Source organism: Hippichthys cyanospilos, chromosome 17, assembly GCF_059441005.1.
Source record: "Hippichthys cyanospilos isolate Australia breed blue-spotted pipefish chromosome 17, RoL_Hcya_1.0, whole genome shotgun sequence".
Lineage (NCBI taxonomy): Eukaryota > Metazoa > Chordata > Actinopteri > Syngnathiformes > Syngnathidae > Hippichthys > Hippichthys cyanospilos.
In genome coordinates, this window is record NC_142385.1 from 2,102,075 (window position 1) to 2,116,703 (window position 14,629).

Sequence of the window (14,629 nt, forward strand, 5' to 3'; positions counted from 1 at the left end):
GTATTGAACACAGTCTTCCATTCATCTCCCTGATCTGTACCAGATGGTAGGCGTTGTGTAGGTCGAGCTTGGTGAAGCGTCCTGCAGAAGCTCAAATCCAGAGGCCATCAGTGAAAGGGGGTACGGATTCGTAACAGTGATGTTATTGAGACCACGATAATTAATGCAAGGACGGAAAGTTTTGTCATTTTTCTCTGAGAAGAAGAAACCTGCCCCTGCTGGCAAGGACGATGGCCGGATGATGCCTGCTGCAAAACGACTCGTGGACATATTTTTCAATGGCCTGCCGTTCTGGGCCCGACAGTGAATATAGCTGACCCTTTGGGGATGCCGTCCCATGCAATAAGTCAATATCACAGTCATAGGGCCGATGAGGAGGCAGGGAAGTTGCACGAGCCTTGCTGAAAACCAGGCTGAGGTTGTGGTATTCTGGCTGCACACCGGCAATGTCCACTTGAACTGGCACGGCAGTGCAGAACTCTTGACCAGAGGAGCGTTGGAGGCAGGAGAGATGACATGACGGGCCCCAACCCAGAATGACTCCCTTCTCCCAACTTATGTGGGAATTGTGACGGCAGACCCAAGGCAACCCCAGAATCAGAGGTATCTGTGGGCGATCTAGAATACAGAATCAAAATATTTCCTGGTGGTTGCCTGTCAGGGGCAGAGCAAGAGGAGCGGTATGGTGTGTGATCACCCCCAGGGGGCGTCCATCCAAGGCATTGTCTGGTGTTGGCTCAGACAGGGGGAAACTTAAGGCCGAGTGGGATTACTAGCTCTTAGCTTATGACGTTTGCATCTGCCCCAGAATCTACCAGGGTTCCAACGGTGTGTGTGGCCTTCAGGCAGGAAAAGTTGGACTCGCAGGAGAGCTCTGTCACAGGACAGGGAAAGAGTTACTTGACCTATTCCTATCCCATACAGGGCTGGGACAGGGCCTTTTACCGTGCATGTGGAAATAAAATGTCCTGATCCTCCACAATGCAGACAAAGCCGAGGGGAGTGGCGGCCTTGCCGTTCTTCATGAGTCAGTGGGGCGCAGGCCGACTGCATTGATGCACTCCTGCCTCCGGAGGGCGCTGGTGTTCTCACCGAATGAGATATTGCCATGGTGGACAAAGAAACCCACTGGTGCGGCGTCTCTCGTTGACGTTCGCGTAACCGATGTTGCAGGCGAATATCTATCCGGGTCACCAGACTAATTACCCCATCCAAGGTGGTGGGAATCATGTGCGACACTAAGTCGTCCTTCAGACGAGTGGTTAGACCATGCAGGAAGGCGTCCACCAAAGGAGGAGTGTTTCAGTGGTTCTGGCTGGCTAGTGTGTGGAAGTCAATGGCGAAATCCGACACGGTTCTGTCACCTTGTTGCAGCTCAAGGAGTCCCCGTCCCACTTCCGCACTAGCGTAGCTGAGCCCAAAAACCTTCAGGATCTCCTCCTCTAATGCCTGGAAGGAGACGCAAGCGGACGAGTTTCTCCTCCATTCCGCCATTCCCCACAATCAGACCAAGCCGGTAAGGTGATTTATTACAAAAGCCACATTAGCGCACTCGGAGGTGAGAGTTCGAGGATGAAGAGCAAATAGGAGTGGGCAGTTGGTCAGAAATGCGTCGCATGTTTCAGGGTCACCTTGATAGCGCTCCGGAACGCCAATTTGGGGCTCAGGAACGTCGAGCAGCAGCGACGCGGACGGTAGGCTTGAAACTGGAGACAATGTGGTGAAGAGTTGGTATGCTGGGTCCATTTGGTCTAGCCAGATTGTAGTCACGGCTGCAAGATTGAGAACCCAAGAGCACGTACAGACAGGTGAGTCCAGTGACTGAAAGTTTATTGGCAGAAGGATACTTGCGGGGCTGACAGGTTTGAGCCGCTGGAGAAAGCGTTCTTTGGATCAGCGGGGCCGGAGCATGGAAGGTAATCGGATGATGGGGAACCAACGGGTCAGGGACTCGGACGGGCTGTCAAGGGGGTCGGCAGGCTAGTGGGTTGTCGAACATGTGCAAGGTCTAGGCACAAAAGGTAAAAAATGATTGGCTGGCTATCGGCTAGTCGAGGGGCAGGCAGATTCTATCCACGGGCAAACAGACAGAACGGAATGCGAGAAATGCTCGGCGTGACGCATGGAGACAATCTGGCGGGCTGTGAAGGAAATATACAGTTTTATACTGGGTGGGTGAGTGGTAGCAGGTGTTGGTGTTTGGGGTTTAATGGCAGGAGGGCTGAACAGGTGTGATGAGGCTGGAAATGAGGTGGCTGAACTGAAGAACTGTGACAGCCAGATGGTCTTTGAAATGCCATTTTTTTCTTTTTTCATTCTTTTTTTTTAACATTTTGGAAGCAGTAAAGCTAAATAGGTCAAAACTACCACATGGATATTACTTTTTACACATCGCATTGTATTATTGATTTAAAAATGTGATGTGACTTTGTGCCAAATTGGACATATCAACACGTGTAGTTAAATGTATCCATAAAAACAAATGATGCCTTAAATTCACTGCCATGTTTTAATAGCTGTGGGTCTCCACTTAATGCAGTGCTTCTCAATTCCATTTTGCAAAGCGCCCACCAAGGAAAGAGAACACCGTTCACACACCCCCACTTGTTTTGCTGATTTTAAATAAGATAACTATGTCACAATTGTATAAGTATACCTAAACCTGTATGTATTTAACAATTAAAAAAGCACCATAATTCAACTTTCAACAACTGTTAAATACTTTTTTACAGTGCCAAGTGCATCAATTTGCCTGAAAAAAAAAACAAAAACAAAAAAAAAAAACGCTGCCAATCCTTCTATTACTACACTTCACATGACAAAAACATGACAAAAATCTTTTCCCTGCGGTCATCCGCCCCACTATTTGAGAAGGACTGACCTAATGTGATATTTGCATAAGAAGAAGATCAGACAGATAAAGAAAAAAAAACAACTTTTAATTAACGTAAATACTGATAGCGCCCCCCCCCAAAAAAAAAAAAAGAGTTATGCATTCTAATCCTAAAACCTCACTCAGGCTCTCCTATCACACGAGGCAAACGCACCAACGAAATTCACAACACAGCAATGCAGCCTTTGAAAAAGTAGGTAGGGTAAACTCTGAACTTATTGCCAGCCAATCGCAGGGACAGGTTCGAATTACAAATTCTAATCGTGGTACTTTCTTGGCAACTACCCCCATGATACAAATTCTCAAAAAATTCAATACTCTCTCATTTAATATCTTTCGATGATTTAAAACCTATCCCATTCTCATATGCTACATTTCAAATCATTTCATTGCACTTCACCGTGCCAGAATTTGAGCATTCACAAGTAATTTCTACAGAATTTTAAACGTCCAGTTATGTATTTTTGATTGCTTACTGGTCAGATTTTCTTTCATGAAAAGCTGGATATGTAGCTGGGAATGTTTCATGTTTGGGAATGTCTCATGTTTCTATTTGGTTGGTATCACTACGTAATGTGACGTGTTCTACTTTGCTTCAGTAGAGGGCAAGTGGGAGAAGGGCATAAGTGCGTCACACTTCACATGGTGTTAGTTTTGCTTTGGCTGTCTCGTGATTGGGAATCTGCATAGTGATGAAAATGAATGAAATGTTTTGAGATTGTGAGGCATGGATAAGTGAGCGTGAGATTGGATGGGGAATGTTTTGTAGTCTGTAGGAATCAAGACAAAAACCCAAATCAAACAAGCACATTCAAAGAGCAGAAAAAGGGAAAGGTGTCAGCAAATTGAGATATGAAAGGGAGAGATAAACATTTCTCTTGGTCTTGCCCTCCCCACGAGTAGGGAGGGCAACATGGCTGAAGGATGCAAGGAGGGAGGGAGAGAGAGAGACAGAGACAGAAAGAAAAGAGAGAGCGAGCATGACAAGAAGGAGAGTGAGAGCATGTCAAGAAGGAGAGAAAGAGAGAGAAAGAGAGCAAGCAAATTAAGGAGGATGCTATGGATGTTCTAGCACTTTTGTAGGATTTTTTTTGTTTTTGACTGTGGCTTTGTGGCTACAATCCTTTGCTCTGTTGTGGTGTCTTGGTTCAGCTGATCACAGGAGAGAATTCACCTGACCACAGATGGATCGCTGGCACATTGCACGGATGAAATCACGCCACCAAGTCATCCTTGAGCCTGTGCTGAATTGGACTGAACTTTAACAAGGACTAAGTCAAAATCAAACAGCATACGGACTGAGGACCTGCTTGCGTGAGAACTGAACAAAGTATCGCAAGTGAATTGTGATATGGTTACACAATTGCAAGAATTCAAGGGGAAGCTCTGAAATCAGGAGACCAAGAGTGCAAGAATCCAAACTACACTCAGGACGGAAGTTTGTTTCAATAAGCAATGATTTACGTTCAATCATGTGGTGAGCAACAATGAATCAAGAGCATAATGAGCATCAATGAAAAACACCACTTTTGCTATGTTCGGCCCAGAATGCACTTGTAGGAGGTGGAGGTGCTATGCACAGGATTTCAGGTGTTGCACCAGCACCCTCAGGACATATATGGCATTTCCAGTGTTCGATGGGGGTGGACTGTAGTGATGCAGAGCCTCGCTGTATCTGGTTGGCAGTATTAAGATTTATCTCATCGCAGCCAACGCCGATCTCATCACCAAGAAAACAGGGATCCATGAGGATAATGCAACATAGATGTTCGACTTGGGTAAGATGGGCTATTCGAAACCTGTTTAAAGCAAGGTCTTAGGCCATGCTATTGTTGACCATGATGGCATTATTTTATGTATAAAAGATTAATGTAGTCAAATGCTAAATTATGAGCTGCTACTGACACAACAAACTCTCACAATACAATTTTGTCATTTTAATGACATACACCATGTGTTTTAACTGGATAGCCATGATATGTGTAACCAGTAAAGTCAGGGGTAGATTATACTCTAGTTTTTGTAAAATTCACCCAAATTGAAGTAAAACATGGGGAATAGGTCGACTTATACACAAGGTCAACTTGTATATTCAAAAATACAGTACTTTCAAATCACCTGTGGCGATATTTTGCTTTTCCAGTTGAAGAAAAGGATGGTAAAATATTGACAGATCCTACAAAAATGAAAAATAAAAAGAAATGTCACACAGCGCACCTAACAGGAAAGGTATACATTTGATCTATCTCGTGAAATGTCATGTCTCGTAGGATTTGTGTCTTGACTCATCCCTGCTAGTGTTACATAAAGTTGCCCATGTCCTACACAACATGACTGACTACATCATCTGCAAGGGAACATCTTGCCTGTAAAAATGCTCTTTGCATATGTCCATTTCATGGACACACCCCACTGAGTTGATTTCTACTTCTGCAATGTCAAGGAACGTGTGCTCTTTAACACTGTTGGTTTTTTTGGGAGCTGCTGTGATTGGTTGGGAGTCGACTGTGTTCCTTCCTGTAATAGCGCAAATTGCCCTATTCTGTACTTGTGTCAAGCAAAATACCCAAAGAAAGAAAGAAAATTCCATCCAAGGTCACAATTAGACTGCAGTTTTTCCAAACCTTCACATGGCACATGTCTATAATGTGAAACGCCATACTAATACACACTACAACAAAATTAGCACTGATGTTGCAAGAATTATAAATATTCAAATAAAAGACTACTTCAACACTATAGACCAGGGCATGATTGATTGATTTATTTATTTTACATTTTGATAGCTTCTCTTGTCTTGACCATCTCCAAGTGGCATGTGATGACCAGCACGTGATTATCAACACCAACACATTTACAAATAAACAGTAACACTGCTTACATTATGGAGCAATGAGACTGGCTTTGCGATGACCATCGTTCTCATCTTTTCATCCTCAGGTTTCATATTTCACATATCATATTTGATTTACATTTCATTCCACATAAAAGCATTATAGCATAATTTTGTGGTGGTAGATCCACCATGTCACAGACTGATTTGTCAATAGCTTGCGTGTGTGGTTTGTCACCAGTACTAAATACGTTAAGGATGAAAACATTAATTTATTTACAAGCAGCGTATTCATTCAAATCATATCTAAAAAGCAAAATAACAAACTAAAATAAAAAATGAACAAACTATAATCATTATTTTACTAATAATATTGTAAAAACGCCTTTGAAGGATTCCGTGTATGAAACTTTTGAAGAATTCTTTCAACTGAAATGAATCATAAGTTTCAGATTTTTAAAAAACAGACATGGCTGTCACTAGGAACAACCTTCATAATGGAATGAGAAAGAGTGTCCTCAGCAGACCTGGATGGCATATTCTGCTGAACAACCAACAACAACAACCTCTAAAAACCTCAAGGAAACAGCTTCAAAAGAATTTAATGTTGCCAAACAAGGGCTGTGAACAGAGAAGTTAAGTATGGTGTTTGAAAGGAAAGCCTGAACTGCAGCATCTGAATCAATAAAGTGTAAGAATCTATTGCACATTTCAGGGTAAGACTTTACTAACAGGACAAGGTTCTTAAGGGTTTAAGAACAGTCAATTGTTTTTAATAGTACATGTGGATTATGACGTTAAGGGTTGACAATGTTCTCTAACAGCCTTTTTAAAAGTGTTCTGGAAGCAGAACAAGGAAAAATTTGATGAGAAACCTTAAGTTTGTCTTTTTTCAACCTCTGGTCATAACAATGTTTTTTTTTTTTTATTCTCAGCAGTCATAATATGACCAACATTTTCATCTTCATCTTTATTTTCTCCTGATAGGCTCAAGGATTAAAAAATAATATGGTGTCATCCACAAATAATAGACGCCGACCATTATCATCTGGTGAAACAGAGGGCCTGCCAAGGTGTGGCATTCACACCATTTACCTCCATAAGAATATGCATGGATTTGGTTTCACTCTGCGACACTTCATAGTTTACCCACCAGAGCCCTACCTTCACATCTCCAAGGTAAGAAGATTGCAGATACCATTACCTACAAAGTGGAGAACCTCCAAAGCAATCACAATCCCTTCTAGCCACTGCATGATAAATCAACTGTTTTCATCCTTTAGAAATTAATTCGTTTAAATTAAACTTGGATGTACAAATTTGGTATATCTTGCTATGATGTCTTCATTTAAATTGTGGCCAAAAAGTACAACTATAGAGGCTTTCAGACCAAAAAGCCCAGGAATTCCGAATTTTGAATTGCTTATATGCATCAAGCATCATTGTTCACAAGGTGTTTGCCTTCACACCCAATGAAGCATCCCCGGTTGAAATAAAGTTGTTCTCTTTGATGGTTCACTGTTTTTATTTTTCCTTCCTTGTGTGAACACACCACTAAAATACAGGCTAAAATACAAAATGAATAGAAAATGTTCTCGATAATATACAAAAAAAGGAAAAACATTGATTCATTTAACTAACAATATTAAACCTTTCTCTATAGCACAGTTACTCAAAGTCGATAGCACACTCTAGTGGAATAACATGGACATTACCAATGCAGTTTTACTAAACTTCAAGTCACAAACATGAAAATATATAGCAATAAATTGAACACTATACTCACCTCATTCCCTTCTCAACCAGGTGTTAGACAGTTGTTTACTAATCGAGACTCTCAACTTCTGAGTTGTGATTGATGCACATTCCAGCAGAATGTGAGTTGGCGCTTTTTTAAAATGTACATCAGCTATTCGAGACAGTTGTTGAAAACTTACGACACTTCCCTTTCCTAGCTCCTTCAAAAATAAAGGACCAGCAATAAGACGGTAATAATGTAAAAACATGAGACCTACCAAAATAATAGCAAGATCATTTAAATCCAGTGACAGTAGATGAGGTGGTTTATTAAAACTAGACTGGATATGTTTTGTATGTCAGCAGAGGAAAAACGTGCACTACCCCTTTCATCCAACAAACGTCACTAACTAAAAAGCTGAATGAGAAACAAGCAGAATGATGAACAAAAGAATCATCATCATCTGTTGCAACACACTGCATAACTTCATTTTCAGGTCTATTTGTTATGGTCGTAACATCAAGGATACAGAGAAAGTTGGACCCCAAAGAGATTATCCATTCGTCCATCCATTCATTAGCGACCACTTTATCTATTCCTTTGTCATGTTGTGGGGGCAGCAGCTTGAGCAGGGAAGCCCAGACTTCCCTCCTCCAGCCACTTCGTCCAGCTCCTCCGGGAGGATCCCCAGGCCATCCAAATAACATAGACTAGTGTGTCCTGGGTTAAACCCAGGGCCTCCTCCCAGTGGGATATGCCTGGAACACCTCCCAAGGGAGGCATCCAGGAGGCACCCTAACTAGATGACTGAGACACCTCAACTGGCTCCTCTCAACATGGTGGAGCAGTCCCTCCCGGATGTCCCAGCTGTTCACCCTATCTCTAGGGAAGAGCCCAGAGTCCAAGTGGAGGAAATTCATTTCAGTTAATTGTATCTGGGATCTCGTTCTTTCGGTCAGGACCCACTGCTCTTGACCATACGTGAGGACAGGAACATAGGTTGATCGGTAAAAAGAGAGCTTCACCTATTGGCCCAGTTCTTTCAAACCAAACTCTGACAATGATCGTACAGGGAGCGAAGAGCCCGTATCAGTACGTCCGGTACCCCACACTCCTGAAGCCCCCCCCCCCCCCCCCCCCCACACACACACACACACAGAGCTCCCTAATGGACACAGTCAAACACCTTCTCCAAGTCGACAAAGCACATGTAGGTTGGTTGGGCAAACTCCCATGCACCCTCGAGGACCCTGGTGAAGGTGTAGAGCCGATCCACTGTTCCATGGCTGGTACAAAAACTACACTGCTCCTCCTGAATCTGAGATTCGACTTCCTGATGGACCCTCTTGTCCAGCAACCCTGAGTAGACCTTACTGGGGAGGCTGAGAAGTGTGATCCATCTGCAGTTGGAACACACCCTCAGGACCACCCCCACAGTATGCCAATCCAGGGACACTGTCCCTGATGTCCACGCAATGTTGCAGAGATGTGTCAACAAGGACAGCCCTACAACATCCAGAGCCTTTAGGAACTCCTGCCTTGCCATGAAGTTTTTTGACCAACTCGGTTGCGTCAGCCCCAGAGTTAGAAGATCCCACACTTCAGAGCTTCCAGACTCTCTTCTTTAGAGGAAGATGTGTCGGCGCAATTGAGGAGGTCTTCAAAGTATTCTGCCCAGAGGCTCACGACATCCCGAGTAGAGGTCAGCAGGACCCCATCACTGTACACAGTGTTAACGGTGCACTGCTTCCCCCTCCTGAGACGCCAGATGGTGGGCCAGAATTTCCAAAAAGGCCCGGTAGAACCCCTTCAGTTTGACGGCATCCGTTACCAATAGTGTCAACCAGTGGGTCCGGGGATTGCTGCCACGACAGGCACCGACCACCTTACGGCCACAACTCCGGTCAGTCGCCTCGACAGTGGAGGCACCAAATATGGTCGACTCGGACTCAGTGTCCCCCGACTCCTCCGGGACATGGGAGAAATTCTGCCGGAGGTGGGAGTTGAAACTCCTTCTGACAGGGGTCTCATCGAAATAGGGAGCAGTTTGTTCCCTAATTGAAACATTCTCTGCCAGACGTTCCCAGCAGACCCCCTCGATACGTTTGGGTCTGCCAGGACTGAACGGCATCCTCCCCCACCATCTAATCCAACACACAACCAGGTGGTGATCAGTTGACAGCTCCACCCTTCTCTTCACCCGAGTGCCCAAAACATGCAGCCGCAAATCTGGTGAAGCAACCACAAAGTTGATCATTGAACTGCAGTCAAGGGTGTCCTGGTGCCCAGGGCACATGTGGGGTTTGTTATCGACAATCCGTGAGGAGCACAGAAGTCCAGTATCAATCACACCCCTCCAAATCTCACTATCATTATCCACGTGAGCATTGAAGTCCCCCAGTTGAACGAGATAGTACCTGGAGAGAGCACTCTCCAGCACACCCTCCATGGACTCCATAAAGAGTGACTACTCTGACCTGCTGTTTGATACATAAGCAGAAACCACAGTCAGGACCTTTCTCCCCACCCGAAGGCTGAGGGAGGCTGCCATCTCATCCACTGGGGTAAACCCCAACTTGTGAGTGCTGAAATCACTATACCCACACCTGCTCTGCACCTCTCACAGCAGGCAACCCCTGAGTGGGAGAAAGTGCAACCCCTCTTGAGAGGCCTGGTACCAGAGCCCAAGCTGTGTGTGGAGGCGAGTCCGAATATATCTAGTTGGAACATATCTGCCTTACACACAAGCTCAGACTCTTTCCCTGCCAGAGAGGTGACATTCCATGTCCCAAGAGCAAGTTAGATTCTGCAGCCGGGGATCAGAGAGCCAAGCTCTCTGCCTTTGGCCGCTGCCCAGCTCACAGTGCACCCGACCCCTATGGCCCCTCCCATAGGCGGTTTGCCCATGGGAAGGGTAACCCACGTTACTGCTTTGGGCTGAGCACGGCCGAGCCCCACGGGTGCAGGCTGGGCCACCACGCGCTCACCAGCTAGCCCCACATCCAGGTCAGGCCCCGGTTTGCATCACAAATGCACTCGCCAAAAGTGGGCATTCAGCAGATATGGAGAGATATTAATATTTATTATAAATGAAGCAAATTGGTGTTGGATGTTGTTGCCCCTGTATTGTGTAGAGCCGGTTCCAGATTTTTCATCTACCTATCGAATTTTCTCTTTCTCCCTTATTAAACTGACCAAAGTAGTGAAAACAACTGCTGAGTTGCTTAATGGTGACTGATGATAGTAAGAAAAGAGGACACCTTCTCCAAACAACACATCCCCAATTTCAACCAACCAATCAGCACCCCCTTCTTGATGGTTCCGGGTAGGAAGACAAAGAACATAGTACAGAGGAGGTACCTTTCCCAAACCAGAATGTTTTTGTGTGTGAAAGGAGGTGTGTGCTCAAACTACCAGGGTACATCAGGATGATGTTGATATGGTTCCTGCAGTCTGAAAGGCACTATTGGCCTAATCAAATAATGCAAATGGTAAAAAATGTAATGAGGTAATCCTTCTCTAACCTACTGTTTTCTTTCTAAAGGATGAAGAGAATGGGAATTCGGTACAAAAATGTGAGTGCCGCTTTTTTCAACATAAATATTTTTTGATAATGTAGAGATTTCTAGTGTGTAGCATTTTAACTCAACGAAAGTTGTTAAATCCCCAATTTTCAGCGTTGCAAAGGGTGAGTATAGAGCACAGGTGTCAAACTCCAGTCCTGGAGGGCCACTATACTGCATGTTTTCGAATCCTCTCTTTCCAACACACTTGATTCAAATGATTAGGATCACTTTCAAGGTCATGCAGAGCTTTTTAAAAAGCTCATCATTTGAATCAGGTGTGTCAGGGAGAGAAAACTAGACAACTGCAGGATACTGGCCGTTGAGGACTGGAGTTCATCAACTCACATATAACTCAGGTCTTATTCAGACTGCTCGCCAAAATCAAATTTTTAGCCGATGCAGATTTAAACTGATTGTTGTCTGAACAGTCAAAAAGCACATGAAATCCAATTTTTGTGGAACAGCTTGAGACCACATTAGGGAGGTAGTTTCATATACGATCTTGACAGGATGTGCCTATCTGAACAGTTCCAAACACCCAGATCGAATGTGAATGCCTGTGATGTCACTCTCTGCATCACAGTGCTGAAGCACTGTGCTGAGTTGAATTAGCAAATTAGCACTATTGCGAGGTCCCCAACTGTCGGTACCAGTCCGAGGACCAACTGGTACCGGGCCATGGAGGCTGCACCTGAAATAATGATGTTTTATTAACATTTCATCCATTTATGCTTTGTTTGACTTGATCTTTGTTTTTTGGCGCCGCCTCTGGCTGCTGTTGATATTGCACTTTGTAGTGAGGATGGACGGTGCGGCTTCACTGTCACTGTTGGAGATGCACATCTTGTTCTGTCTCTCTAAGAAACCAGGTCCACAAGTTTCTATTAGTATCTAAGTTGTACTTTCTTTGTAAGAATGTTGTTTTTTATGATGATATGCCCAAAATTAGTTTGTTTGTTGATCCAACAACTTGTGAGTGTGGATAACATGCTAGCTATTGGTAGTTGTTTTCTTCAGTTATGTTATGTCTTATGTTTTATTGTGTTGCCTTGCTCGTGAGCCTTTTCATTTATGCAAGGTATTTCCCTTTGGTATATGTTAGCATATGCAAAGGTTTGCATTGAAAAGTACTCATTTGCATTAGTAATTAACATTTTGTATTGAAATGATGAGAATTTGTATTTCAGTTATATGATTGATTTAATCATCATCAGTCCAAAATATATATTTATAGTTGACTGGTCCGTTAAAGATAAAATTGTTGGGGACCCCTGCAATAAATAACAGATTGATTGATTGATTAATTAATAGTCAGTCAATACCAGTCATGGTCATAATTTTTCTCGATTGTGTTAATCTCTTAATCTCTAACTTCTTATTTTTTGTTTGCTGATTAGATCCGCTTGCATGCGTCAAGCGTCTTGTGTGCCTGTTGTTGAGGATTTGAAAACAAAGGTCAATCACACCCTGAAATACTGATTAATGACACTGATTGACTGGCAATGTTTTAATCATAAGATGATAGGCTCCATTCTTTTTAAGAAAGTTGTTTCATTTTTTTCCCCTTGTTTTAAGATTTCATGCCACTCGGTATCTTGAGCCTAGCCCACGCTGTTGGTATCCAAATAATTTTGGAGCAAACTATTCATCAAGCTAAAACTTGTGGTCTTAGATGCCGTGTTAAGTGCGTGTTCATATGTTTTTTATGCAGGTGGTCATCAGTGCCATTTGGAGGCCATGGATACCATTTTTGTGAAAAGTGTAAAGGAAAATAGTCCTGCTCATCAAGCTGGACTGTGCACTGGTAATTGACTGCAACATGTTACTAATAAATTGGCTCATCACTTGGGCCGTTTTAAGTGCGTCAGTCTCAAAATGAATAAGAAATTTGCAGATATCTTAACCTTGCTATTACATTGTGTGCCACTGTTCTAAACACACTAAGGAACTTATCAATTGTCAAAACTTTTGAAAAACCCTTCTCATGAGACCGACTGAAAACTAGGCGTCTTTTTTTTTTTTTTAGAAGACATCATACAAAATCCACAAGGTCAAAGATCAAATATACAAGTCATGTCCCCAGAGATTTTCCTATTTTCCCCATTCCAAATCTCTTAGCCCCCACTTCGATATGGGCCTAACAGACATCAATTAAAACAGAACTAATAACAGCAACATTGAGAACAAATCAGAAAAGAGAAGAGCAGAACATCAAACTACAGTCCCATCTGAACATCAGTATCAAATTGAAACATTAGAAACTGAAGAAAACTGGGAAATACGAAAGAACAAAAGGAAATAAAAAGGGGGGGGGTGGCCGCTCAATTATCACAATTAGGCAGAGACGTAAACGTTTCCCCAACACAGAGTCAGAAGGCGCGCCAAAAAGATCCAGAAGTGGGTCTGAGTGAAGATGCTTTACACGCTTCCCACAAAGTGCCTGGAGAAATTTCCGGCAAATCATTAAGGTCTAAATATAATGTGAGCTGCGCGCCAATGAACTCCTTGAAAGGAGCCTGCATGAGCAAGGAGGAGTTGAGTCTCCATTGCTTGGTAGGGGGAACATGGCTAGGGAAGAAGATTTCAACCGAAACCGGAGCATGATCCGAGATAAGAACATTATGATATTCGCAAGAGCGCACTTCAGGTAGAAAGGAATTATCTAAGAGGAAAAAATCAATTCGAGATTAAGAGTGATGGACATGGGAGAAGAAGGAAAAGGCTTTATTCGAGGGGAATTTGGATCTCCAGGGGTCAAACAGGCCTAAACGACTCCTAAACATTTGCAACTTCTTAGCAGACTTTGATAGCTTCTGGGCGTTAGAAGAGGACCTGTCCAAGGAGGGATCTTGAATTAAATTGAAGTCTTCTCCTATGATCAAGTAATGATTGTCCACTTTGGGAAGTGAGGAAGAGAATCGAGTTATGAAGCCTTCATCATCTCACGCTGGAGCATAAACACAGGCCATCATCACAGGCATGCCACACAGCATACCAGTAACAATAACAAATCGGCCATTGGTGTCCTCTGTAGAGTCCGATAACTCAAAAGGTACTCTTTTATGGATAAGAATAGCGGCACCCCTTGCTTTGACTGGGAACTTTGAATGAAAAACGTTACTAAACCAAGGCCGATTTATACGATTAACCTGAGGAGGGCAAAGATGAGTCTCCTGTGTAAAGATGACATCTCCTCCAAGTTGGTTAAGATGATTACGTACTTTGTTTCGTTTGACTGGATGGTTCACTCCTTTCAGGTTCCAAAAGACAAATCTCAAACCTCTACCGTGGGGCGTCATATGACGACACATTGGACAACAGCTCGCCAGCTGACATGATTCTTGAGCCAACATAAAAAAGGAGAAAAAAACAACAACAAGCAGCACAGAACAGTAAAACCAAACAACATTGCTACATAAACATAATTCCAGGCCCTTCCCACCCAAAGGCCCCAAATTTAGAAAATCCTTCCCCACCCCCCACCCTTTTGAAGTTTCCTCCCTTGATCGAATATCAAAAACTTTCCTGCTTCTCTGGTTGCCATCAAAAACTTTCCTGCTTCTGTGGTTGCCTCTCCGTCGAGAAAGGTCAACCGGCTG

General features: G+C 43.5%; 1 protein-coding gene across 4 annotated transcripts in view; it reads left to right on the forward strand.

Annotated features, from left to right (window-relative positions):
• Positions 1-14,629, forward strand: part of LOC148409212 (rho GTPase-activating protein 23-like) — an 80,873-nt gene that overhangs the window by 12,015 nt on the left and 54,229 nt on the right. For 3 of the 4 annotated variants that reach the window (XM_088438265.1, XM_088438267.1, XM_088438268.1), the window contains exons 1-4: positions 3,915-4,671; positions 6,714-6,905; positions 11,009-11,039; positions 12,742-12,834. In XM_088438265.1, the coding sequence (XP_088294391.1) occupies positions 4,468-4,671; positions 6,714-6,905; positions 11,009-11,039; positions 12,742-12,834 (520 nt within the window). In that variant the 5' untranslated portion in view covers positions 3,915-4,467. Of the gene's footprint in view, positions 1-3,914; positions 4,672-6,713; positions 6,906-11,008; positions 11,040-12,741; positions 12,835-14,629 lie in introns of those variants that run through there. The other variant, XM_088438266.1, reaches the window with a different exon arrangement.